This window comes from Octopus bimaculoides, chromosome 1 (assembly GCF_046866305.1).
Source record: "Octopus bimaculoides isolate indiv1 chromosome 1, ASM4686630v1, whole genome shotgun sequence".
NCBI classification, from domain to species: domain Eukaryota; kingdom Metazoa; phylum Mollusca; class Cephalopoda; order Octopoda; family Octopodidae; genus Octopus; species Octopus bimaculoides.
In genome coordinates this window covers 115,925,800-115,952,321 of record NC_142928.1, presented here as the reverse complement: position 1 = coordinate 115,952,321, position 26,522 = coordinate 115,925,800, and the positions used below count along the sequence as shown (strand labels likewise).

General features: G+C 35.4%; 1 protein-coding gene across 1 annotated transcript in view; it reads right to left on the bottom strand.

Annotated features, from left to right (window-relative positions):
• Positions 1–26,522, bottom strand: part of LOC106874947 (ribosome biogenesis protein bop1-B) — a 51,607-nt gene that overhangs the window by 15,600 nt on the left and 9,485 nt on the right. Inside the window, exons 5-18 of the mRNA XM_014922866.3 lie at positions 25,600–25,717; positions 22,416–22,517; positions 21,187–21,306; positions 20,692–20,964; positions 20,436–20,519; positions 19,046–19,115; positions 14,996–15,128; positions 13,665–13,789; positions 13,236–13,318; positions 12,396–12,506; positions 10,798–10,872; positions 7,532–7,634; positions 5,639–5,723; positions 2,285–2,392 (exon numbers count right to left, since the gene is read on the bottom strand). Of these exons, the coding sequence (XP_014778352.1) occupies positions 2,285–2,392; positions 5,639–5,723; positions 7,532–7,634; positions 10,798–10,872; positions 12,396–12,506; positions 13,236–13,318; positions 13,665–13,789; positions 14,996–15,128; positions 19,046–19,115; positions 20,436–20,519; positions 20,692–20,964; positions 21,187–21,306; positions 22,416–22,517; positions 25,600–25,717 (1,590 nt within the window). The remainder of the gene's footprint in view (positions 1–2,284; positions 2,393–5,638; positions 5,724–7,531; positions 7,635–10,797; positions 10,873–12,395; positions 12,507–13,235; positions 13,319–13,664; positions 13,790–14,995; positions 15,129–19,045; positions 19,116–20,435; positions 20,520–20,691; positions 20,965–21,186; positions 21,307–22,415; positions 22,518–25,599; positions 25,718–26,522) is intronic.

The window sequence follows — 26,522 nt, the reverse complement described above, 5'->3', positions numbered from 1 at the left end:
CATCTGATAATTACTCCGGCAGGAACTATTCGGATAGAATGGGGCATGCCAAAGCTAGGCTGATGCAGCTGTAAGATTAAATTTTTGTTCATTCTCAAATTCCTTATGTACTTTGTACTTTTATCTGTAAACCCGGTTGTCAAAATAACATGGTTTGTCATAGACACCTGTACTTTATGATTTTTTGTCACTTTAGCTGTGAATTAAGTTAATGAATTCAACGGTATACACTGTCTGCAAGTTGTTGGGTTCAGCATACTATCCTCCATTTTCTAATTGATATATATATATATATATATATATATATATATATATATATATGTATATCTATCTATATTTATATATCTATCTATCTATCTATCTATCTCTATATAAGTCAGTAAATAGTGGGTTTGTGTTAACTGCACGTGGAGAAATAATAGGAAAATGAAAAATAATAATAAGGCAGAATGCTAAACTGAAAGCATATTTTAATATAGATGTGTAAAAAGGATTTCTAACTGGCTTTCATTGCATAGCAAATTTTCAAGAAGAGAGAGAATGAAGATGTTTTTTACAAAAAATAATATATAAAAAAATAAATATACCAATACATTACTTTGTCTTTGAGCTTTTAAAGTTCAATGGTAATCCATGTAGATAATAGTTGGAAAAATTAGGATGCATGAGATTGAGAGTTGTTTTGTTTAAAAAAAGAAAGTTTATGTGTTAAGCAGGAAGTGTGGTGTCAAAACAGGAAGTGTGTGTAAGAGAAGACACATACACTTCCTGTTTTGACACCACACTTCCTGCTTAGCACATAAACTTTCAGACCCTTTCTTTTTTTAAACAAAACACAACTCTCAATCTCATGTATCCTAATTTTTCCAACTATTATCTACATGGATTACCATTGAGCTTTAAAAGCTCAAAGACAAAGTAATGTATTGGTATATTTATCTTTTTATATATTATTTTTTACTTTTTTGTAAAAAACATCTTCATTCTCTCTCTTCTTGAAAATTTGCCATGCAATGAAAGCCGGTTAGAAATCCTTTTTACACATCAATATTAAAATATGCTTTCAGGTTAGCATTCTGCCTTATTATTATTTTTCATTTTCCAATATATATATATATATATATATATATATATATAAATATCTAAGTATCTATATATCTATCTAACTATATCTATAGATCTATCTATCTATATATCTATCTATATATATATATATATATAGTATACCCCTTCGTCAGTTGCCCCTGTTTCATCTCCTCCCTCCGCATTTCGAAGGCAAGGACAATACGCAACTTCATTGAAACAGTCCTACCCGGAAAGCAAATTAAGTAAAATTTGGGATTTTTTGCAGAGGATGAAAGTGTTGACAAGAACAGGACAGTGAGAACATGACAGTAAAAACAAACGGTGAGGGCTGTTGAACCAAGAGGATAGAAAAATTATTATGAACGCTAGGTAGACAAGCCATGAAAGGAAACAGATGAAGGAAATGGACATGAAAGGAAACAGGAAGCAAATGGATATGAAAGGAAACAGGAAGGAAATGGACAGAAAGATAAATCCCCTTTCGTCATGTGTCAGTGACGAGAGTCAAGGAGGAAGAGAGAGAGAGAGAGAGAGAGGGAATGGTGAAAGGAAGAGAATAGGTAGACTAATGCCTTGAGAGTGAATCTGATACATAGAACCTATATAGCGTATAAATGAGCACAAGTGCATACATATTAGTGCCTCCTGGTTTGACAATCAGTGTTGGTTTGTTCATGTTATTGTAGTTTAGAGACGAGACATAACTCTCTTTACCTCATTTGACCCAACTGACAAAAGTATGTTCCATTCATCGTTGATTGTAATAGTAAATATGTCTTGAGAAAACAACCAATGGCTCTAATGAAAAAATTAAGCCTGTTTTCTGATACTTAAAAATTGATATATAACAGCTTGAAACAGCACAAGGAATTTGATCCACTGTGTTCGAAAAGAAATAATTGTTCTCGTTTCTAAGGCCAGCAGTTTAGAAGGAATAGGATTAGTCAATAATAGTGAATTCAGTACTTGACTAGTACTTCATTTTATTGATGCTGAAAAGATGAAAGACAAAGTGGACTTTGGCAGGATTTGAACTTGGAACATACAAATTTCGAACAGATACTGCAAAGCATTTTTACTAATGGTGTAACTATTCTGCCAATTTGCTATGAATGACAATAAAAATAAAGATGTTCTAAAGCTAAAACTGAAAAGTATAAAGTATAAGTAATAAAAAAAAAGAAAAACTGTCACTTACTTATAAACTCTTCCATGGCAGACAATGAGAGAGCAATCATCTGATGCTGATGCAAATAGTGGATATGCGTTATGGTAGCAAACTTGACGAATTGCTTTTTTGTGATGTCTATTGAAGAATAAAATCAAAGAGTAGAATTAAGAAAAATACTAAAATTCTATTGAAATACATAGATATATACAATCATTGATCATTTGGATTGAGAAAATTGTCAGCAGTATGTAGTTATATACCCGTCTCTTCATATGTAAATACCTATGTCAATATTGCAAATAATTATTATTGTTGATTCAGTAAAATGAAATTATCAAAGTTTAAAGATAAATAAATAAATAAATAAATTGGGTATGAATACTCTAATATATTCCAAATGGGTTTATTCCTTTCAACACTCTTATGCTTCTCAAATGGAAATCACATTTCAATCTCTTCTCCCTTAATGTTAAAAACTCATGACACAATGTGCAAAAATAAAATACATTAACTACTTTAAAAGAAAAAGGTCTTTTTTTTTACATATATTACATACAAAACACGTATCTACTATCTGTAATATAAAGTATACAGTATAGTAACTATTGGGTCGTCTCATAAATAATGCAGTTTTTTCAATTGCATGAACTAAAAGTCAGAGGAAGATGAGATAAACTACTTGCAACAACTTGCTATAAAAGCAAGTAGTGATTTTACCTTGTCTTTACTCTTAGTGCCAGTTTTTAAGACAGCAGTTCGATTTTAACAGTTAGTTTTTCAAAGTTATAGTGTAAGTGACAAAGGAGCATATCCGGCATATTTTGCTGAGTTTAATAAAGACAACACAGTAGAAAGTGCGAGGAATATTAATGTAGTATATCGAAACCGTGATGGCACCTGTGCCCAGCGTCATGTGTAAGGACTTTCGAGCGAGATCTAAGCCAAAATAAAACAAAAAGTTGAGTGGAGGAATGTGAAGTGCACTTCACATTCCTCCACTCAACTTTTTGTTTAATTTTATCTATATTCAGCTTGTTGCCTAACTTTTTCACTTGGCTTATGACAGGGCTTTATAAGTGTTTAACTATAAGCCCAGAGAAGCATCTAAAAAGTCAACTTTATGAGGTTTGTGATTCTAAGCCCCCAGCTCATCAGGAATCACTGCAGAGATGCTTAAAATATTTGGAGGTGTCAGCTATAGGCTAGTCACCCGTATAGTCAACCAAGTGATACACAAAGGAGTCATACCCAATGACTGGTGTAGCAGCACCATAGTCAACTGCTACAAAGGTAAAGGTGATGCATTAGATATGAATAATTACAGAGGTATCAAGTTGTTGGATCAGGCAATGAAAGTCATGGAGAGGATCATAACCCAACTAATTAGGGAGGAAGTTAGTTTAGATGTAATGCAGTTTGAGTTTGTGCCAGGGAAAAGCACCATTAATACTATATTTCTAGTAAGACAGCTGCAGGAGAAATACCTAGCCAAGGATAAACTTCTGTACCTGGCTTTCGCTGACATGGAGAAAGCCTTTGACAGAGTCCCCCGATCCCTTATCTGGTGGTCAATTGCAGAAACTAGGGAAAGATGAGTGGTTAGTGAGAGTCATGAACAGGGATGCTGTCAGCAAGGTGAGGGTTGGCAATGAGTACAAAGAAGAATTCCGGGTAGAGGTAGGGGTCCACTAAGGTTCTGACCTCAGCCCCCTCTTACTCATCATAGTCCTCCAGAGAAATTCAAGAGAGGCTGCCCCTGGGAGCTTCTCTACGCTGACATCCTTGCTCTAATAGCTGAGTCACTACCAGAACTAGCAAGGTCTAGAATTGAAAGGCCTTTGAGTCAATCTAGCAAAAACCAAAGTCTTAATAAGTAAGAAGGCAGACAAATCCCAAATCCCTTCAGGTAGATGGCCCTGCTCAATCTGTAGAAAAGGTGTAGGTAAAAACTCCATAAGATGTAGCTGGTGTAAGCTATGGACACATAAAAGGTGTAGCAAAGGAAGCTAACTGAGAAGATAGTTTTTGTGTGGCAAATGCTCAAGGGCAACAAACACTGAAAATGTGCAGGAAACAGCTCCGGTCACATGTCACAGGGAGAAACTAGAAGTAGTTGATAGCTTCCGTTACCTAGGTGACCAAGTCAGTTGTGGGGGTGGGTGCTCTGGGAGTTTAGCTGCTAGAATAAGAATAGCTCGGGCAAAGTTCAGAGAACTCCCACCTCTGTTAGTGACAAAAGGCCTCTCACTCAGAGTAAAAGGTAGACTCTATGACGCATGTGTGCGAACAAACAAGCTACATAGCAGTGAAACATAGGCCGTGACTGCTGAGGACATGTGTAAGCTTGCAAGGAATGAAGCTAGTTTGCCCCACTGGACGTTAATGTCAGTATGCATACATGACAGTGTAAGCACCCTGAGAGAAAAGTTGGACATAAGAAGCATCAGATGTGGCATGCAAGGGAGATGATTGCACTGGTATGGTCGTGTTGCATTTGGATGAGGATAGCTGTGTGAAAAATGTCACACCCTAGCAGTAAAGGGAACTTGTGGAAGAGGTAGCAATAAACTTCACTTGCGAAGACAAGTTGAGTCAAGTGAAATCACTGTGGTGGTCGATGACAGTACTGCCTGATTGGCACCCATGCCAGTGGCACGTAAAAAGCACCATTCGAGTATGGTCAATGCTAGTGCCATTTGACTGGCCCTTGTGCCGGTGACACATAAAAAGCACCATTGGAGTGTGGCCATTGTCAGTGCTGGCTGACTGGTCCTGTGCCGGTGGTACATAAAAAGCACCATTCAAGTGTGGTCGATGCCAGTACCACCTGACTGGCCCTCGGACCAGTGGCATGTAAAAAGCACCCACTACACTCTCAGAGTGGTTGGTATTAGGAAGGGCATCCAGCTGTAGAAACTTTGCCAGATCAGATTGAAGCCTGGTGCAGCCATCTAGCATACCAGCCCTCAGTCAAACCGTCCAACCCATGCCAGCATGGAAAGCGGACATTAAAGACGATGACGATGATTACGTGTATATACATTACAGCTGTAGGATGTGACTAATCCATCACCTCAATATAACTAATATCACGAGAAGAGAACTTTGACCTTTTTATCAATTGCATAGGCAACTTAGTTTGAAGGTATTTTCATGTCTTGCTTCTAGCATATTTCGTCTCCACATGTTTCAGCTTAACTGTCTTGCTGTCAGCTAATATCAACAGAGTGGATAATATATGAAATAAATTACCATAGAAATTTTTTTTTAAAAACTCATTCACATTGTATAAACACAGAAAAGTAGTATCATCTATGCATATCTTAAGATATATCATTAAATAAAACAAAAAAAATCACAGAAACTTGAAAATCCTCTTACCTGAGTGTTTTATAAGGTTTTGTTGATAAATCTAAATCAAACCAACTCAAGTGACAGTCATAGCTGCCAATAATAAGATTATCACCTGAAATTTAGAATAGATAGAAGAGTAAGAAAAATTCATAGCACTGAAAACACTAACAAAAGGAATTGTTTATTGAGCATGTAGGAAATGCTTAGTAATCCTTTTATAACCCAACTACCTATGAGTCAGCAAAATCTCAAATATGGCATTACACAGAACAATCATTCCATATTTGATTAAGGTAACCTATGCTTAAGAAAAGTGGACAATTTTGTCTCAGAAACACTTTCATTCATTACCAAACATAGAAAAAGATGTTTAGAACATTATGGTTAAAGGAAAAAAAAAAGAAAGAAAAATTTATACTGTGAAGACATGACACTTATTCCTTTTTGGTTTAGCTTACCTAGATTTAAACCTTTAGTAATTCAATTGACAAATCTGACCAAAATATCCCTACCTGTTTTATGTTCAAACTGACTAGATTCAGCATCTTACACCTACCATACAATGTCATTCTGAAAATTTATACTCATATCATTGAAATCTTGAAGCAGTGAGACACTATATGATTAATTCAAATCAGTTTGAATAAATAAGCATGATGTTTGATAGGACAGAGTAATGTGAAAGCTAAAGGATTAAAATTTGACAAATTTCATAGGTTAGCAATGTCAGTTCAATCCCTTTATAAGAACTTTCTGTAGTTGACCATCCTAATGAAAGGAAGATTTATCTCTTACCCAGTACTTGGATATCAGCACTTGCAATGCAGAACATAGTGATCAGGAACAGATTAACTAAGCCATTAGAAAATCTAAGACAATGAAAATATCACATTCTAAACTCAAATGAAAATATCACATTCTAAACTCAAATGAAATAATACAGTCTCACTTATCGTACTTTCCTCTTGTGCTAACATAAATTAAATTATTCAAAACACACACACATTCTCATTTTTTAGAGATTTTCTTCTTCTTAGTACAATACAATATTAACAATTAGTTTAACATTCAGCAGAGCCACTCTCATAGATCATATTGCAATTAATGAGGTAAAAGTGATGAGAGATATATTAAGTGATTCTGTCTCAGATGAAAATACATGATAATTACAAGTATACACAAACTTTAACTTACAACAAGTCATGCATAAAAAACCAGTGAGAAATTGATCACTCACCCAGCCTAATTGTAACCCTAACTGTATATGTGTCTTTGCATTTATCCACCACCAACAGCTTGACAACCAGTGTTGGTGTGTTTACATCCCCATAACTTAGAAGTTCAGCACAAGAGACCAACAGAACAAGTACCAGATTAAAAAAATATATACATAGGCACAGGTGTGTGGTAAGAAATTTACTTCCCAACAGGGTTCTGGGTTCAGTCCCACTATGTGGTACCTTGAGCAAGTGTCTTCTACTATAACCTCAGGCTGACTAAAGCCATGTGAGTGGATTTAACAGACAGAAAGTGAAAGACGGCTGCCACACACACATATATATATGTTGTGTGTGTGTGTGTGTGTCTTTATGTTTGTCTTCCACCACTGCCTAACAACCAGTGTTGGTGTGTTTACACCCCCATAACCTTGCAGTTCACCAAAAGTACTAGGCTTAAAAAGAAAATTAGTACTGGGGTCAAGTCATTCAACTGAAAAATTCTTCAAGGGCAGTGCCCCAGCATGGCTGCAGTATAATGACCGAAACATAAAAGAAAAGATAATACATGTTTGAACACAAGTAAGCCTAGCAGACATTGAGAGATGAAGAAAGTGGAGAAGAGGGAGAGAAGAAAATAAAATAAAGATGAAAGAACGTTTGCAAGGGGAATTGTTTTTAGTACATGTAATCAGGCACTGACCTCCTGGATGAAGTGCAATACTGGAGACCCACTTAACATTGGTCATTAGTTTCTTCACCATTTCTTGTTTCAATAGGTTATATATCCTCACATAGCGTTGAGTCTACAAAAGATAAGAACAATAACAACATTCACTAAAAAAATTTGGTAAGGCATCAGGCCAAATGAAGGAAAACTACTCCAAAAGAAACAGTTGCAACTAAGGACTGAAATAGGACCACAAGATGAATCCATTAGAGCTTCTTAGGGGGGAAACTGAGTTCTGAATGTATTTCAACTCAACCTTATTCATAGCTCTTGCTGATTCAACAGGAGACTTAGAGCCTCTCATGCTGAAGAAAATAGGCCTAACTAATAGCCTTCAAATTCAAATGCACTTCTGGCAGTACATTGTGTATTTGTACAGTACACTTATTTCCATCTGGATGATTAGAATAGGTACTACATGGCTGTGTATTAAAATCCATACACATCATCTTATCAAGAAGATTTAACACCATCAAACCAGAGCATAGCATTTATACTAGCCTACTGTACTGTGAATGTCTACTGTAGACACAAAGCAGTACTGACATTGTGGTATAAATTTTTGACTTGTCAGACGTTAAGACAATGCATTATCAAGTTTCCACTCACTAAGAATGTAATACACTGCAGCTGATTACAATGAAAATAAGGATTTTTCACTTTTATAGAAAGAAAGGGAATATAGTTAATTGATTGATCCCCAATATATCTTTAGCAGTATGCTAAACTACATTCTGTGAGACACCTTGCTATAATGCTTCCCTACAACTGGTACAATCTTTAATAACCATTTCATAAATAGACTAGAAGGATTAATCCTTTCAATACCAAGCCTACCATAACTGCCTGAGAACTAAAATGGCAAATAATACCAGCCTGTCTGAAACCAGTCATAATGACCAATTCAGATTTAAATGAGAATTTCAGTGCAAATCTCATTAGTACATTCATGAAAACACGTGATTTCACTAGGTAAACAACTAAGTTACAGTAGCCGACATTGTTTAGCATGATATCTGACTTCTGTGAATTTTTGGAGATTTTTCCCCACATTTTTTCTACATCATTGTTTTAAAGACTTTTAATACTGACAAAGAAAGGATAACAGTTTTATGTTGTCAAGTAGTGAACCAGGGCCATATATTATTTTTCAGTTCAGTCAAACTTGTGGTGAATTTAGAAGCTGTAGCAACATATACATGTTCTACAGTTGTTTCAAGTAGGAAAGGGATGCTGCTGGATATAAAAAAGGCCAAGTTAAAAAAGAGGTGAAATAATCCAACAGCAGAAAGGAAACTTGCTAGCGACTGTACAGAGATAAGAAGCAAATCAATTTTCTATCTAGCATTGCACAATCACAAGTGGATGAAAATGGCACCCTGTTTGTGAACCTTGATTATAAACAAGTACATGGGTGGTGTAGATTGACAGAATCAGATGAGCTATTACCTGGTCTGCCGACTGTGTAATAAATGGTGGCAATACCCGGTTTGGTCTATAGTAAATACAAACATTGTTAATGCAAATTATACACCAAATCAGGAGGGGCTTGAAAGTGATGTGACTATCAGCAGCTCCGACCAGATGTAGCAATGCAGTTGAAAGCTGGTTTTCCTTCCAAAAAAATAACTGTTGGAACAAAATCTTGAGCCTGCCAGGGGGATAGCCCTATGACTTCGGCTCATCTCCATAAATTAGAGAAAATCAAGGGTCACAAAAGGTAGTGCTGTGATGCCTTCATTAAAAAAAAAGCTCTCATTGGACAAACCATTGAAACAAATTTCCAATGTGCATTCTGCAAAGTTGCATTAAATTACCATGATAGAAATATTGTGTGATTTATATGTATATGATCTGATTTTATAAATTTTTTTTTTTTCACATTTACTTCATTTTTATTTTTCATATATCTGTCATTTTAATTTACCGGCAATGTGAGTGACAAATTTTGATCAATTTGCATTGTGAATCATCATATGTTTCTGTGTATTTAAGTATGTGTTTGAGTGTATTTCATTTTCTAGTTTTCTTCAAAGAGAACTTCCAGAATTTCATCCTTTATTGCTACGCTTGTCTTATATGCATCTAATTTCAACTGATAATCCAGTAATGTGCACAATTCTTTGATTTTAAAATTTTGTTGTATACCCAATTAAATATTAATTGGCTAATAACTCATTTTCTTTGATGACGTTTAAACAAAATTGAAAGAATTTTATATCTAGTTGAATTATCCTGTATCTATCTGTAATTTAGAGACTCTTTAAGACAAAAATTATGCAACAGATTTAAGAACCTCTAGCTAAATTATTGTATTCCAAAAACCACAATATGTTGCTAAATAAAAAAGTTAGAAATGTTTTATGAAACCAGTCTAAATTCACAATTATAATAGAACTTAATTGAAAGGGGTGCATTTTGGTTAGTAATATAGTAATGAAAGGGTTAAGTATCTTGCTTAACAAAATTTCAAAACTGAAAGTACAACTCGAACACTAGTCATCTTTGCACAGGTTATCCCATCCTTCTCAGCCTCCTTTACTCATTAATCACTCCCCTTTATCCATAGCAGTATTCTTAGTCACTCAGTAATGGCATCTCACTTCTATTTTTTCAATTGCTGGATAAATGGTACATATCAGATGAAGTTTAGCTAAAGAGGATAATAAAACATCCATCTGACAATCTCCCTGCTCAACGATCCATTGCTGTAAACAATGGCAGTACTCACTGAAATTGTCATAGCCACTAGCAAGAACTTGTACACTAACCAAGGAAAGATTTGTCTCTTCTGATTAATGCCACAGAAATCACAATATATCACTGGCTCATTCAAATGCAAAATTCAGTGAAAGACTATGGATGATAAAACAACAATTCAGTAGTGGACAAAATCATATCAGATAACTAGGACTATGTTAAGATCAGTCACAAATGGACTACTCCATTTAATTGTCTTTTTAGGGGATGTTTTAGACTACATAATTTGATGCATCTTTCCTTTATTCTTTTTTTTTTTAAGATAATAGGATGTGATTTGGTTGCTATTTTTAGCAGGTTGGGCGAGTCCATAGCAATATCTTGTTGTCTTCATCAGTTTGCAGTACTCGGATGACCACTCCCTGTGGGTATAGAAATAATTATCTAAATATCAACTGAAGTGATCACTCAATGATTAATATTTCTGGTTCTGAAAATGTTTGGATGGGCTACAAACAGAATTTAAATGTGATACTTACTGCAACAAATAACAGGGGTTTTACAGGATGGAAAAGTACACGCTGGACTATGCCTTTTGACTTTGAAAATGGATTCTGTTAAAGAAAAAATAATTAGTAAAAACAACAGTAATAAACTTTATTATGATAAATTAAACTACGTAACTCTTTAGTTCCCGATACAACCATGCACAAAAAAGGTGGTTTTCATCATAGTTCTATCCAATCAATATTGATCTAAGTTTAAACAAATATGTTTATTTCAACCCAACAAGGGACAGACTCTGGACAGTTACTCCTGTCCCTCAAATAACAACTTACAGCCTTAAATTATAAAAAATACATTGTGTATGTGACAGTTTGACAGGAGCGGGTAAGCCTGAGAACAGAACCAATCTCCACTGTCTGCTTTGGCATGGTTTTTACAGTTGGATGCCCTTCCTAATACGAACACAGAGTGGACTGGCTGCTTTTTATATGGTACCAACACTGGCAAGGTCTACTTTGGCATGGTTTTATGCTTGGATGCCCTTCCTAATACTTTTACTCTAGGTCACAAATATATAAAAGTTGAATAATCATGGAAGGTGTTTACAAGTGAAGGCCATGTTCAGCTTCTGTGTATTCTACCTCATAGCTGCTCAATGTCTGTTAGCTGTTGTGCGCGTTATGCAAGAGCTAACAAGGTCACATCCTCACACGCTGCTGTTGCGATGACAAAGAGAAAGGACTGAGTGCTGGAACCTTAGAGTTATATGTGCCATAACCCATGCTAGCATGGAAAGCGGACGTTAAACGATGATGATGATGATGTGGTGCCATCTAGTGGCGAGCTATTTAGGCAGCTACCGTCAGGTGAGGTAACTGCGTCTACACTTCTCATAATAACGATCCTGATTTTATGCAGTAGTATACCGCATGAAATTATATCCAGTATATGACTGCAGAGGCAACAGGAACAAGTGGATAAAGCAAAAATTTTCTCATAGATCTGGAGTTCAAACCTGATCTTTTTAGTTCTGGTTTGAAACTGTTACTCTATGCAAATACAGTGCACTTGTCTGAGATTTTTATATGTGATAGATTGGCATTGTATTCAACAGGAGATTTATCATTCTTCTACAATATAATTTGAAACTCCGGCTAAAGATAGGCAATGAAGCCACCCCTACACCCCCATTACATACACTTATTTTACTAACTTTGGTGAGACGGAAAGAAAAGTTGACTTCAATTGCAATTGAACTTACTACACAGTAGTAATTAAGTAAATTCAACATAAGTAACTTAAGAAAAGTTAAGCAGTTTGAAGTTGGATGAGAAAAACTGCTTTAGAGAATTTAGAATTTACAGAAACAACACATCACTCACTAGCATTGGTTTAAGTCAAAGGAAATTTGTGTTGATTTTGTTACATAAGTAGTTTCAAGGCTTCATATTTATAGAAGGAAAAGGAGATTGCTTGACATTCATACCCTTCCATGACTGTTAACAATGAAGTGAAATGGCAAATCAAAACCAGATCATGGACTAAGCACAAACCAATTCTTGAAAGTTGTATCATGTTTAAACCTTAACAAACAGACAAAATAAAAAAGAAGTAAATGCATATTACTGACCTGTGACCTTCTTTTTGTCAACTGATGAATTAAAACAGCCATGCTATGGGCTGATGGCATCACAGATGTAAAATAGTCACCTTTGGCATGCCATGACACATGGTTTACTTCCTATGAAATAAAAACCAAAAGCAATTCTGTTTCAGATATCTTTTCTTTCACTATTCCAACAGCTTCTTATAAACTATCACAAAATAATTTAGTTCACTGACTACTTAAATTTAGGTAACTATTCCTTCCCATGTATCCCTTTTAAACATTAAATATTAAGTTCTACATGTCTGAAGTTTACTTCCCAGCAGACAAGAAATTATACCTGTCAGTGCTTGATAATGGCCAGGAGCTTGGAAGCATTAAGTTCTTAGGAACATTAAGAAACATTTTTCTCTACTATCCTCCCATTTCTCAAATGTTTCTAGGCCTCAAACAATGTATCAGTTTGATTATACATCGCACCACAGAGCATGTGATGTAATCCATTTCTCTTATTAAGCAAAATTAATCTTGTCCTCAAGGACTGTTGGAGACCAAAACCTAAATTAAGAGCACATATTTGATGTGTAATTTATTACTCTGAGAATTTCCTTGGAAGCAGTATAATTAAAACATTTCTTCAAGCAATACATTGTTACATTTAGCACATATCATTTTTTGCTTCTTTTAAATCATATTTACTTCCTACTTATCTAACAAAAACAACTGAAAAAGTAAAGACATTAAACTAGAGGCCAAATCTTCAAGAAATAGACATTAGTTTTGGTAGTTTATTGTACTTAAACTAAATCCCTACAAGAATGAATATGGAACTATATGTAAATAAATGAGAGATCAGAAACAAACCTGTGGATGAACAATTTTCAGTCGAAGTCCAGCATCATACATTTTACCTTCAAATGATTCCCACATAACAAACTTAGTGTTTTCTGAAAATAACAAACTATATTAAAGTATCTAATATAAACAAAGAAATTAACAAATCATGAAATAGCTATAAAATTTCTGGATTTAGAACAAATCAGCTTTACACAGTCCATCCCACTTCATGACTGTAAGCTAACAAAATACTCATATTAACATGTAATCAAATGTACTCTGTTGTATCTATTATACCTAATGGCATGTCTTCTCTATGAAAAGTTCACACCTAACAAAATGATATGATTAGATGGAGTACTAAGCAGGCTGCTTTGTACCCCATCTGATCAGCCACTTGTATTCTGTATTGAATTAAATGATTACGGACAAATATGTTAAAAACAGTCTTCTTACTTTCTACATTTTCTCCATCTTCAGTGATTGTTTCTGTGGTAACAAAAGATTTTAACAGCTCATCTGTGCCAGATACAATCAGTTTATCTACAACACCAGGATTAAGAATAACCACAGACCAGTTACTGTAATATGAAAGACAATAATTATGTTAATTACTTCCTCATCGTTTTTTTTTCTCGATTAAAACCTTTATTTTACATGCTTATTTATTCATTTGAAAACTGTAGACATTTCAGTGAGCCGAGACTTCCCAATATGCAAAAATGTTATTTACTTGGAAGGAATTACTATTTATAGTTTTTAAAATTTCTTAGGAGTACAGAGATATAGAGGGAGAAAAAGAGTAGAGAGGAAGAAAAGATAATGAAACAGTTTTATATATATATATATATATATATATATATAGCACGTGAGAGGTGGGGTAAGAAGAGAAAAACTTATTTAGATGTAGGATGTAAAAATAGAACTCGTAGGTTTGTTAGACATATTCAAGTTTACATTAGATTACACAGAAAATTATTCAATATCAATTCCTTCTAAGTAATAACATATTTTTGTACCTTTGCCGAGGGCATGTTTTCTACATGAATATATCTATTATGAATTTATTTATAAACATGAATATTAATTATAAATGAAAAACATATACCATGAAATTAGAAATGTACCAAATTTTCCAGTTCTTGTATCAATATAAATTTACTCTAGATATAATTCACCAGGACTTTCAACTAGTATGTATGATTTTTCTCATTTAAAATAAATGCATCCTCATGTTTCATGAGAACACAGCTTGGGTTATAACTCTTACACATTATAATGTATATACTTGAAAAAGTTTGCATCCTTTTTTATTGCAGGGCTCTTTTGATTTTCTATATAGTATTAGAGAAATACTATACAGCTAAACACATAAATTGGCTCTTCATTTTATGATAAACCTCTGTAAAGTATAAGAAAACTTTCAAGAAGAGCCACATGGTCCTGCCTGTTTAAAACACTTGATTTAAGAAATGGATTAAATATTCTACCTTTAAACTAATTCAAACAACTCATCAGATAATTAACTCTATTCTCTGATTAAAATCATTACTCTCTTCTATCTCTTGCATTACAGGGCCTTTGGGCCAATTAAATAAAAAAAATAAACCAGTACTGTAGTTTGGTATAGCTAAAAAAATGTTACCCATTCCAAAATTCCTAACAAAGGAAGAAACTGACAGTAATGATGCTCCAGTTGGAGGAGAAATTATTCTTCATTATTTTTAAAGATTTTATTTTTCTATTGACTGAGGATTTATACTTTAAAATAAATAAAGAAATCTTACACAACAGCAACTAAAAGACACAGTGATGGGTTTGGGTTCCAAGCAATACTCTTAACTGTGCCTTCAACAGAAATTGTCTTGAAGCAGCGGCCTGTTGATACTTCCCAAATTTTGATAGTGCAATCATCAGAACCTATCATAAATAAATAAATAAATGTGTACATTGTGTGTGTATATATATATCTATATATGTAAAATTAAAGGTGCAGAAACAACATACTCTGAAGGAATTTAAAGGTAACAATCCAAGGGAAAAAAATAGAAAATCCATGAATCGGGCACTCCAAATCAGTTGGAAGGACGTAGACGGTCTGTGTGGGTGTGCAGTAAATAGTCAATTCAAATAAATAAATAATAAAATTAATGGACAACAAGAGGACATGCACAAGAAAGGTATTAGCCTGAGGCTTGATAAAAAGAGAGAGCTTGACATTTTGAACATAGCTCTTCGTTGGAAAGGAGAAAGCGAAAAGTCCAAAGAAGGAAAAGACATCGCCAACAGCATGTGTGTAATTCATCAAGGTAATATCAGGTTAGTGCAAAAGTAATGTCCGTTTTCAAGAAAAATGTTCCAGAGCAAATTTATCAATTTTTTAACCTCTTCTTACAGTTTTAAGATATCTCTTTGTCTAATTTGTACTATTTTCTTTCAGATTATCTAACTTGTGGTCATAATTCTCAGAAAATTTTACCACCATGTTTGTCCCATCATACAAGATGACATAAGATCTTCTCTTCCTATGGTCTACCTTTGACATCAGATCTACTAACGGTTATTTTAAAAATACTTAATAGCATTCTGTTTATCATTAATGTAGTCATCAAAATTGTTATAATGTCTTGTTGTTAAGATTGGTTCTCTTTCTTTCCTGATGAGAAGATTACATTATTTTACACCTTTTATTCCTTTGGAATAAAACCAATGTTGTCTTCGAAACATACGTCGAAAGTAAAAGAATTGGAATAACATCTGCGTTCAACTCCATTCATATACATATACATATATCATCATCATCATCATTGTTTAACGTCCGCTTTCCATGCTAGCATGGGTTGGACGATTTGACTGGGGACTGGCAAGCCAGATAGCTGCTCTGGCAATGAACACGCTCGACAGTGCTGTTAGTGCTCCACTATATATATATATATATATATCTTGGCCTATGCTCCTCAGCCAGGGCTACCTGATGAACAGAAAGACCAATTGTATGACATCCTCGTCGACGAATGACAAAGACCTTCTCTTTGTGGTTGGCAACTTCAATGAGCATGTTGGACAACATCCAGGGAGCTTTCATGGTGTGCGAGGTAGCAACGGATTTGGTTTCTGCAATGAGGATGGAACCAGGCTGCAGGAGTTGTGATAGAAATGATCTTATGATCTGTAATACTAACTTCAGGAAACTTGACAGTCACCTGCTCACCTACTAGTCTGGTGGGTACACTAGTCAGATTGACTACACCCTTGCCAGGAGACGAGAAAGATGGCTACTTATAAATGCTAAAACTTTCCCAGGTGAAGAATGCACCCCACAAAATGGGTTAATAGTTAGCGACTTCAGGATCAGGGCTAAATGGCTGCCTAGAAGATGACCAGTGTGGAAAGGAAGGGTCTGAAAGCTTAAGGATCCTCTGAATGGACAAAGCTTTAGAGACATATTACTTGAAGCTTTTGACAAAAAAGAGAAGGATATAGCATCACATAATGTGGAGGACAAATGGAGGTTCGTACTGGACAATCTGTTGAGGGCTACTGACCAGATCAATGGCTGGTGCAAAGTCTCCTCTCAACCTATGGTGACATGGTAGTGGAACAATGTAGTTGACAGGGCCATTAGGGGAAAGAAATTGGCATGAAAGGACTGGAAGTGTGGTGGTAGCAGGGAACTGTATCAGATAGCCAGAAGGGAGGCTAGGAGACAGATTTACTTAGCCAGAGGAGAAGTAGATAAGAAGAAATTTGCCAATGTTCTGTGTTGTGAGGACCAGAGACTTGAAGTGTTTTGATTTGCAAGACAGTGTGTGAGAAAAAATTGTGATGTCATAGGAGAGAAATGTGTCAGCATGGATGACGGTTCACTTGCATTTAATGATGCTGCAAAGAGAGAGACTTGGAGACACCACTATGAAAGGTTGCTAAATGAAGAGAATGAATAGGAGAAAGAGAGTCTGCTGAATGCCAACGCAACTATCCAAATTGACAGTATCTTGGTAGATAAAGCAATTAAGGGTATGAAGACAGGAAAAGACCCCGGCCCATCAAAAATCACTGCTGAGATGCTTAAAAGATTTGGCTAGCTAACCAGGAGATACACAAAGAAGTCATACCAAATGACTGGTGTAGCAGCACCATAGTCAACTACTACAAAGGTAAAGGTGACACCTTAGATAGAAATAATTACAGAGGTATCAAATTGTTGGATCAGGTGATGAAAGTCATGGAGAGGGTCATAGTCCAACTAATTAGGTAGAGAGTTAGTTTAGATGCAATGCAGTTTGGGTATGTGCTAGGGAGAAGCACTACTGATGCTATATTTCTGATAAGACAGCTGCAGGAGAAATACCTAGCCAAAGACAAACCTCTGTACTTGGCTTTTGTTGACATCGAGAAAGCCTTTGACAGAGTCCCCCGATCCTTTATCTAGTGGTCAATGCAGAAAGTAGGGATAGATGAATGGTTGGTGAGAGCTGTAGAAGCCATGTAGAGGGATGCTGTCAGTAAGGTGAAGGTTGGCAATGAGTATAGGGAAGAATTCAGGGTATAAATAGGGGTTCCCCTAGGATCAGTCCTCAGCCCACGCTTGTTCATCATAGCCCTCCAACCAATAGCAAAGGAATTCAAGACAGGCTGCTCCTGGGAGCTCCTCTATGCTGATAACCTTCCTCTAATAGCTGAGTCACTACCAGAACTAGAGAAGTAGTTTCAGGTGTGGAAATAAGGTCTAGAATCGAAGGCCCTAAGAGTTAAATTAGCAGAAACCAAAGTCTTAGCAAGTAGGAAGGCAGACAAACCACAAATCCCTTCAGGTAGATGGCTCTGCTCAATCTGTAGAAAAGGAGTAGGTAGAAACTATATAAGATGTACCCAGTGTAAACTTTGAACACATAAGAGCAATATCAAAGGAAGCTTAACTGGAAAAATAGTTTTTGTGTGTGGAAGATACATAGGTTCAAGAAACACCGAAAATGTACAGAAAACAGATCCCATTACAAGCCAAGAGGAAAAACTAGAAGTAGTTGATAGCTTCCGTTACCTAGGTGACCAAATCAGTCACTGTGCATGCATGACAGAGTGTAAGCATTCTGAGAGAAAAGTTGGACATAAGAAGCATCATATGTGGTGTGCAAGAGAGATTACTGCGCTGGTTTGGACATGTGATGCTTATGGATGAGGACAGCTATGTGAAGAAGTGTCACACCCAAACAGTGGAGGGAAACTGTGAAAGAGGTAGACCCAGGAAGGCATGGGATGAGGTGGTGAAGCACGAACTTCAAACATTGGGCCTCAGAGGCAATGACAAGCAGCCGAGACCTTTGGAAACATGAGAAGTGCCAGCAAGCCAAGTGAGATCGACCAATGCCTGTGTTGCATAACTGGCCTGTTTAAAAGCATCCTTCAATTGTTGGGTGACATGCTGTGCTTGTGAAGACCTGTTGAACCAAGTAAAATCATAGTTGCGGCTGATGCCAGTGTGGCCTGACTGGCACCTGTGCTGGTGGCACATAAAGAGCACCATTCAAGCATGGCCAATGCCAGTGGCACATAAAAAAGCACCGTTTGAGTGTGGTTGATGCCAGTGCTGCTTGACTGGCACCTGTGCCGGTAACACGTAAAAAGCACCCGCTACATACTCTGAGTGGTTGTCATTAGGAAGGGCATCCAGCTGTAGAAACCCTGCCAAATCAGATTGGAGCCTGGTGCTACCTCCTGGCTTACCAATTCTCAGTCAAACCGTCCAACTCATACCAGCATGGAAAGGAGATGTTAAATGATGATAATGATGATATAAACAAATTAGAGGTTCTGGCTGTGGAAAATGTTTGACTTACCAGATGCCAGCCACTGTCCTTTTGGATGAACAGATATACATCGTACCATATTCTTGTGACCTTTGTAAACCTAGAAATGGATCAAAATATATTTTATGAGCTTACATCTAATGAATAAGATGACAATAACAAAGTCTTTCATGATCATAAAAACAACAAAAACAAACGTTATCATCTCCAATAATCAGTTTGACCACTATTATATGGTAAATGATAGGAATGTTCACTTCACAATTCGCTTTCAGCTAACAGCTATTAAAACATGTATGAAAGGAAAATGTCAACAAGAATCTACCACATGGGCATACATTTCAAACAATCACTAACAAATACAAAGTGATGGTCATGATTAGAATGCTTATAATCACTCTGCTCAATCAAGGGTACCTGGAGCTAAACACTAGCCATCTTTCTGGCTGCATATGCACAAACTTTTGACTCATTTCAGTCAAGTCAATAGCAATCACTCAGAATTCTCATTACAACAGTGTCTGCCCATCCAAACTATCAAGCTACAGACCACCCAAACCCACTTTTCATTACCCTTACAAAATAGGCTTCTTAGAACTGCAAACTCATGGAACTCACATTTTGAGTGCAATCATCAATCTACAAAATTAATATGCAGCTAGCATTTGAGAAGGCATTATTCTAAAATTGCTGCATATTTCATTAGCTGAAAGTTTTGAGTTCAATTTCTCCAGTGAGTATAGTTGAGTGTGGGATAGTCTCAGAGAAGCTGCTTAATTCCACAAAATGAAGATAAGAGTCAATTCTGTCCCTTGAGGAATAAGACTCACTTTTACTGTCAAATGTCATTTTAATAGATATTCACAAGTAAATCCAATAGACCTTAGTGCTAGGTGAGGATCAATAGATGATGGAGAGAGAAATAGATAAAGATGCCAAGGAAAGTAATAATGATATGGATAATAATACAAATAACCCAAACAATTGTGATCTTTTTCTAAGTACCTGGTCAACTGCTAATAAGCATTTCATCAACCAATTTCATGTAGCCAACAACTTGATGTGGATTAAGGTTAGTTGTAGAAGAGCAGACCATACTAAAGTCTAGTTTGTGTTGTTTGGATGAAATAATTTGTTTGCGATACCCACGACAGACAAATTAATTTCATACAAGCGTCATTTCCAATTTAAGTATGTGCAAAGATGATAATCATGGCAATATGATGAGAATTCCCAACATTTATCTTTTCTAACAACTACTATACTTTGCCATACATTTCCCAATATTATGCAGAAGAAATATCTCAACACTTAAAAAAAAAAAGGTAGGATAAAATCTAGTATCTTAAAAAAGGGAAGATTGTTATAGACAGGCACAAAACGATAAAAAGACATGTACAATGTTAAACATCAAACTCACCACTGATTGAACAGTAGGAAAAGGCTGTAAATCTTTGGGTTTTGGTAAAGTTGGTAGAAGATCTTGTGGATCCAAATCTTTTACCTGTGAAAAGAAATTACAAAAATAAACCAATATAATCATAAACGCTTTAATGATGTTAACAAGACATTAAAGAATAAGGAACCTACTAGGTATTTTTAATGATTTTACGAATTCACAACTTTGAGAGAATAATGTAATAGAATAACATTATGTTACTTGACACAAATTTTACCTTCATAATCTTCTTCCTGGGACACAAATAGAGATCAAGGCATCTTTCAAACCGTTCTTCAATAAATCGAGAGTAACCTGGTAACAAACGCAGTGAAGTGTACTTCTGAGGAAGAAGCTTCATTCGCCTTTCGTATGGTTCCTTAGCTCTCCATGCTTCCTCTTCCTCTGGTGTTAAGATATACTCAGGAGGTGGATTATAAGACTCTGCATGACCAGGTAATGCCAGCTTGGGGGCAGCAATGTGATGTCTGAAACGTTTGTTTAGCTCTTGCTAAAAGACATAAAAATAACAACAAAATCATCAGCAGACTCCAGCAATTAGCCACCCACTCATTGTTTCTTAAAGATATAAAAGACAGTTATTAATCAGTGTTATCTGTTAACAACCACCAAAACTACATAAAATACTTTATGCAAGATGAGATATATCCATATAAATAAAGAAAAACCTCATAACAGATCACATAAATTAGATGTAAATAGTGGAATTTACTTCTTCATTCTCCTTCCACATCATGTAAAATGTTCGATTTAATTCCTCATCATCTGGATCTTTCCGAGGTGGCTTAGGCTTTAGCCAACCCATTTTGATAGCATGTACCATCTGCCCCACCTGTGAATGAAAAACAAATATATAATCATGAAATAGTAAAATAATTCTGTTGTAAGAACTGTTTATTAGCAGAGATAGGAAAGCACTAGATCAACCTCCACACGAGAAGAAACAAACTCAAGATGAGTTCAAAAGTCTTTACAAGTTGAAATATGTCCAAAACATGTGAACTGATCTTAAGTTTGATCACTTTCAATCACTTCTCTGCACAACTACTTACATATTAGTTACAGCCTGGCAGGCTATGCACACAATTTACGAAAGTTTTAAAAAGCTAAAGCTTTCCAGTCAGCTCAGAGTTGCATTTCTCAGTATCTGGACTGAAAACAGCTAACATGCTAAAAATGCATTTACCAGTTCACAGAGGGTGTCCTAAGCTGACAATGTTTTTATACTCTTTTACCTAAAGCAAGAATTTCTTCTTCACAATAAAATAGAGTGAAAAAGGCTTTACATAATGAAATATGGCTCAAATATATTTGAATTTATCTAAAGTTTACTTACAAAGATATGTCATGTTTTTAATCAAATTCTAGTAATGAAAACAAAATTAAAGAAGAGACATGTAAACATGACACCATGTAAATATAACTGAGCTTTTGAAACCTACACAAAAATCAAAGAAAAGACATACCATAATTACTGCTGAGAATTGTATAGAAATATTGATAAACTAAAGTAGTAGAAGCTGTTTTTAGCAGAAGAAATAAACATTTTTGGTAGCAAATAGCTTATTCTATCATTTGGGTTTATGGGGTTGTAAGGAAAACTAAGTCATTGGGCTTAAGATTTCAGCAAAATTAGTCTGAAATGAAACCAAATACAATCTGTACAAGAAATAGAGCAGCAGCCACTGGCAGGCAAGACAACTTGCTTCCACCTCATTATGTGAGATGCTGCCAAAACTAATGCAAAAACGACTAATACTTCTGCATTATCTACTCTTTCTTCATACTAAAATATATAGCACTGAGAGTTACAGTTCATAATTGATGTGCAAAGCTGAATTCAAAGTCTGTAGTAGAAAAACTTAAGCAGGAAGTATTTCTGCAACAACATGTGTAACATGAATAGAATAAAAGGAGAAATAATAGATGTAAATTGCTTACTTTGAGTCTTTCCCATTTGGAAGGAATAAAACTGCGTTTGTCTGGTGGTCGATTAGTAACAGGATGTTTTATAGTTTTATATGTGAAGAAATCAATCCAAGGCTGTAAAGAGAAAAAGGTGAAAAAAGAATACTCTGGGATCTTGAATAATCCCCCCTCCCTTTTATTCCAACTTCCACTTGCCCATTAAATTTTGCTAATCTATCTCTGGTGAAATTTTATTGTAAGCTATTCATACTGATACAACAGCTGAAGAATCTAATAATTCTATTTTACATTAAAAACATCATATATATATATATATATATATAAATATACGACAAAAAAAAAAAAAAAGAACATTACAAGTAATACCATATGTTTATAAAATAAATAGGATATATAAACTAAATAACTAATTCTAGTTTCAGAAAAATATCAAAAGTGACAGCCTTTGATAAATGATTTCTTATTTAGACACAAAGCCAACAATTTGTGGGGAGGGACAAGTGGATTAAAGTAGCCCAGTATATTACTGGTGCTTTATTTTATCGACCCTGTAGGGATGAAAAGTAAAGCTAACCTCAGTGGGATTGAACTCAAAACGTAATGGGTCATAACTCTATGCTGCAAGGCATGTTGCCCGATGCTTAGGCACAAGGCCAGTAGTTTGAAGGGAAAGGTAAAGTCGATTAAACTGACTCCCGTTACTACTACAAAACAACAAACTCTGAGGAATTCATTATTATTTTGACTGACACAAATTGAGAATCAGCATGACTTAAAAAAAAAAACAGATGACGGAAATGGGAAGAAAACCTGGCATGTTCTATTTGTTTTCATAATGCATGGAAGAAAAATATTTATCCATAGTATATGTAGCCAATGTTGATGTGGGTGAGCCATCAACATTTTAGGGCATTGATAACCTTCAATCTTAAGAAGATCAATCATTTCAAGATACAACACACCTGCTTCAGGACATATAGAAAACAAGGAAATTGCTGTCAGAAAATATGCTTTACAACCAGCCAAAGTTTATAAAGACTTGAGGCTGGACAACTGCCCCAGTCTGTAACATACATATGAGTGTACTGCTATTCCACACTGTAGTCAACAAATCTTCATTTCCAATTTCTCTACCAATCACCAACACAAATTCCACACAAACTAAGAACTTCAATGACAAACTGTTTATCCTTACAGGACAAGCTTTTTACAGAATAAGGATTTAGCAACATCAACACAACTCAAGTAATTTCTTTTTGAAGTGTTTTCATAACATCACGTCAGAGAAAAAAGTATTTCATAGTGTGATGTATGGAAATTATTCTATAGAAGAAAAGCAAGCACTTGCTATCGTGGTGAACAAATGCAAGGAGTATAATTCTGAATTAGAGCAAATGAAAGGTAAAACTCATTGGGATGCTAAAAGGAAACGTCATGTCACAGACACCCCGAAATAAGGATATCTCACCAAAGCAGTTCATTTGTTTTACTCGAATTTAGCCAGTGTCAAAAACTCTGATTGTCTATTTGATTCTACTGTTAAAGTAGCCAAGCACTGCTTTGAAAAATATCTGAAAAGCAAACTCAGCAATGGTGAAAAAAGTCCAAAGAAACGTTTCAGAGTTGCTGGAGGAGGTTGTAAAACAAAAGCACCAGGTAAGAGAGACGCTTTGTTTGAATGGTTTGTGGATGTTAGAACATCGCTGCATGCGAGATTACCACAAACTCTTTTCCTATTACAGGCTGAAAAATTTTATGAGGAGTGGAGGATTTGCCAACATCCAAACACACCAACTGAGGAAAAGCTTTGTTTTTCAAAAAGCTGAACAAAAGGTTGGAAAAAAGAGTATGGGGTATCACTGAAATTTCCAAACAAACGCATTTCAATCTCCAAAGAGCAATGTGTTGAGTGCATTCAGGATTATTTGAAGAACATATGGAGTGTGCGTCATTATTTCTTCGATAAATTTGGTGTAGATCCTCCTAATTATCAATGGATATCAAATGCCCTTGCAACAGAATGAAAGTAGCAGACAAGCTACCTTATCATTCAGAAACCAAGATATGTTCGTCAAAAAAAAAACCCACCATTTATCTAGGGAACATATCACAGTGTTCAGCCAGGTTAGCAATGATACCAAGATCAATCTTATCCCAGAGTTTGCATTTAAAAGATCTGGAAAAATACCACTACTACTAAATGCCTTGCTTACAATGAAATATCAATGGTCTCCTAAAGGTTCTTATAGATTAGAACAGTTGCTCTGTACTATTGAAAAACTTCCAAACTGATTCAGTATGTTTTCACATGCAAAATTTGCCATCTATGTGCTTGGTGATTAAATGGTGCATTTGATGCTGGAGGTGAGAGACACCCAGTGGAAAAGGCGTTATGTGCCAGTCATCATCGGCGGTGCTATCACCGGATTTGTTCAAGTTAATGACATGCACTTGCACAAACAACTGAAAGCAAAGAATATAGAAAAGTTAGTTCAAACTCTGAATAAAATACCCACACCCAATCAATCCAAGATGATGCTGATGCTACATCAAGCACATGCAGATTGTAAGATTGATTCAAGTCAACATGGGCCACAAACACTTTCAATGGCTCTGAAGATTATAAGGTGTCAGACACTTTTCTTGCCATATCGAAGCAAACTCATGTCAACTGTCAGTGAAGCTTGGTGATCCGTAAAGAAGCAAATAGCGAAACAGAGAAACCTTCAGAAGGACAGTGCCAAAACATCACAAGTCTATCATTTATACCTATTTACAGAGTGCTATGTTTTATTATGTATAGTATAATAAATACTGCAAGTTTACGAAATGGTAATAATACACTTTTCAGTTTGTTTTACTTTTCTTTCTTTTTAAGACATGTTGCTTGTATCAATATCTGTTTAGTCCACAGCAGTTAAAAAAAAATCCCATAATTACCATAATTAACAAATTTCTTATTTTTATTATCCAAATATATATCTTAACTAAAGTGAATGTTTGAAGCACACGTGTATGCTAATTTCACTTGCCTCTTGTTAATTTCTTTTGCCTTGTTGTGTCATTAGATGTGCATGGATAATGGATGTGAAATGATGATGAAACTTATTCATGTAAGTACAAAACTTAACAATCAGTGAAGTTGAAGTCTCAATGTATTATAGCACAATTTGAAACAAGTTCTAGAAGTACTTACAGCAAAAGGATCCACTTCTTTGTTGGGGTGTTTGCCTCGCTGTAGTCTTTTGATAATTCCTATGTCAGCATCACTAAGAACAACTTTCTGACCAGTTAGTTTATTACTCACAGTTCTCCTGAAAGACAAGTTTCAAGCAATAAATGAAGTATAGACATAAAACCTTTGTATCCTGGTCCAACATTAACCAGTTAGTTTTCTGCTTGTTTTTCTCTTCTTTCACACTGTTTAGCATACCAACTGTGTTATGATCTCTATGATTTCTTAGTAGACAGCAGAACACTGAACCAAATTAAAATGAAAGAGCAAACTGGTGGTTTTCCAGCTCTGAGATTTTAAATTCACTTAAATGACAAATTTCAAAGAATCATGCATTAAGTACAATCTTAGTCTGAAGGTAATAACAATCAATTTCTTACACAAACTTTTAACTTACAACATTACATCATCATCTATTAATATTCATTTTTCTTGCTGGCACAGATTAGATGGTTTGACAGAATCCAGCAAGCCCCCCCCCCCCCCCCCCAAACACACACAAGGACTACATTGGGCTCCAGTTCAAGCTTTGGTTTTTTACAATTGGATGCTTTCCCTAACACCAACCTATACAGACTACACAAAAATATTAGACACAGAATTTGAGTTCAAACTCTACAATTAGTAGAATACTAATTCTCTATCACAAAACATGTGAAAATCTTGGTACTCTCCCTCTCTATCCATAGAGTGGCTGGCATAACACAGATCAATCTATAGTATACCTTATAACAACTACCAAGATCACAACCATTAACCCTTTCGATACCAACCTGGCTGAAATTGCCCCTGGCTCTGTAGTACAAATGTCGTTTTCAAAAGTTCTGAATTAAAATCTTCCACCAAACCTTAGCCACAATTTATGTTCCTAATACTAGCTTAAT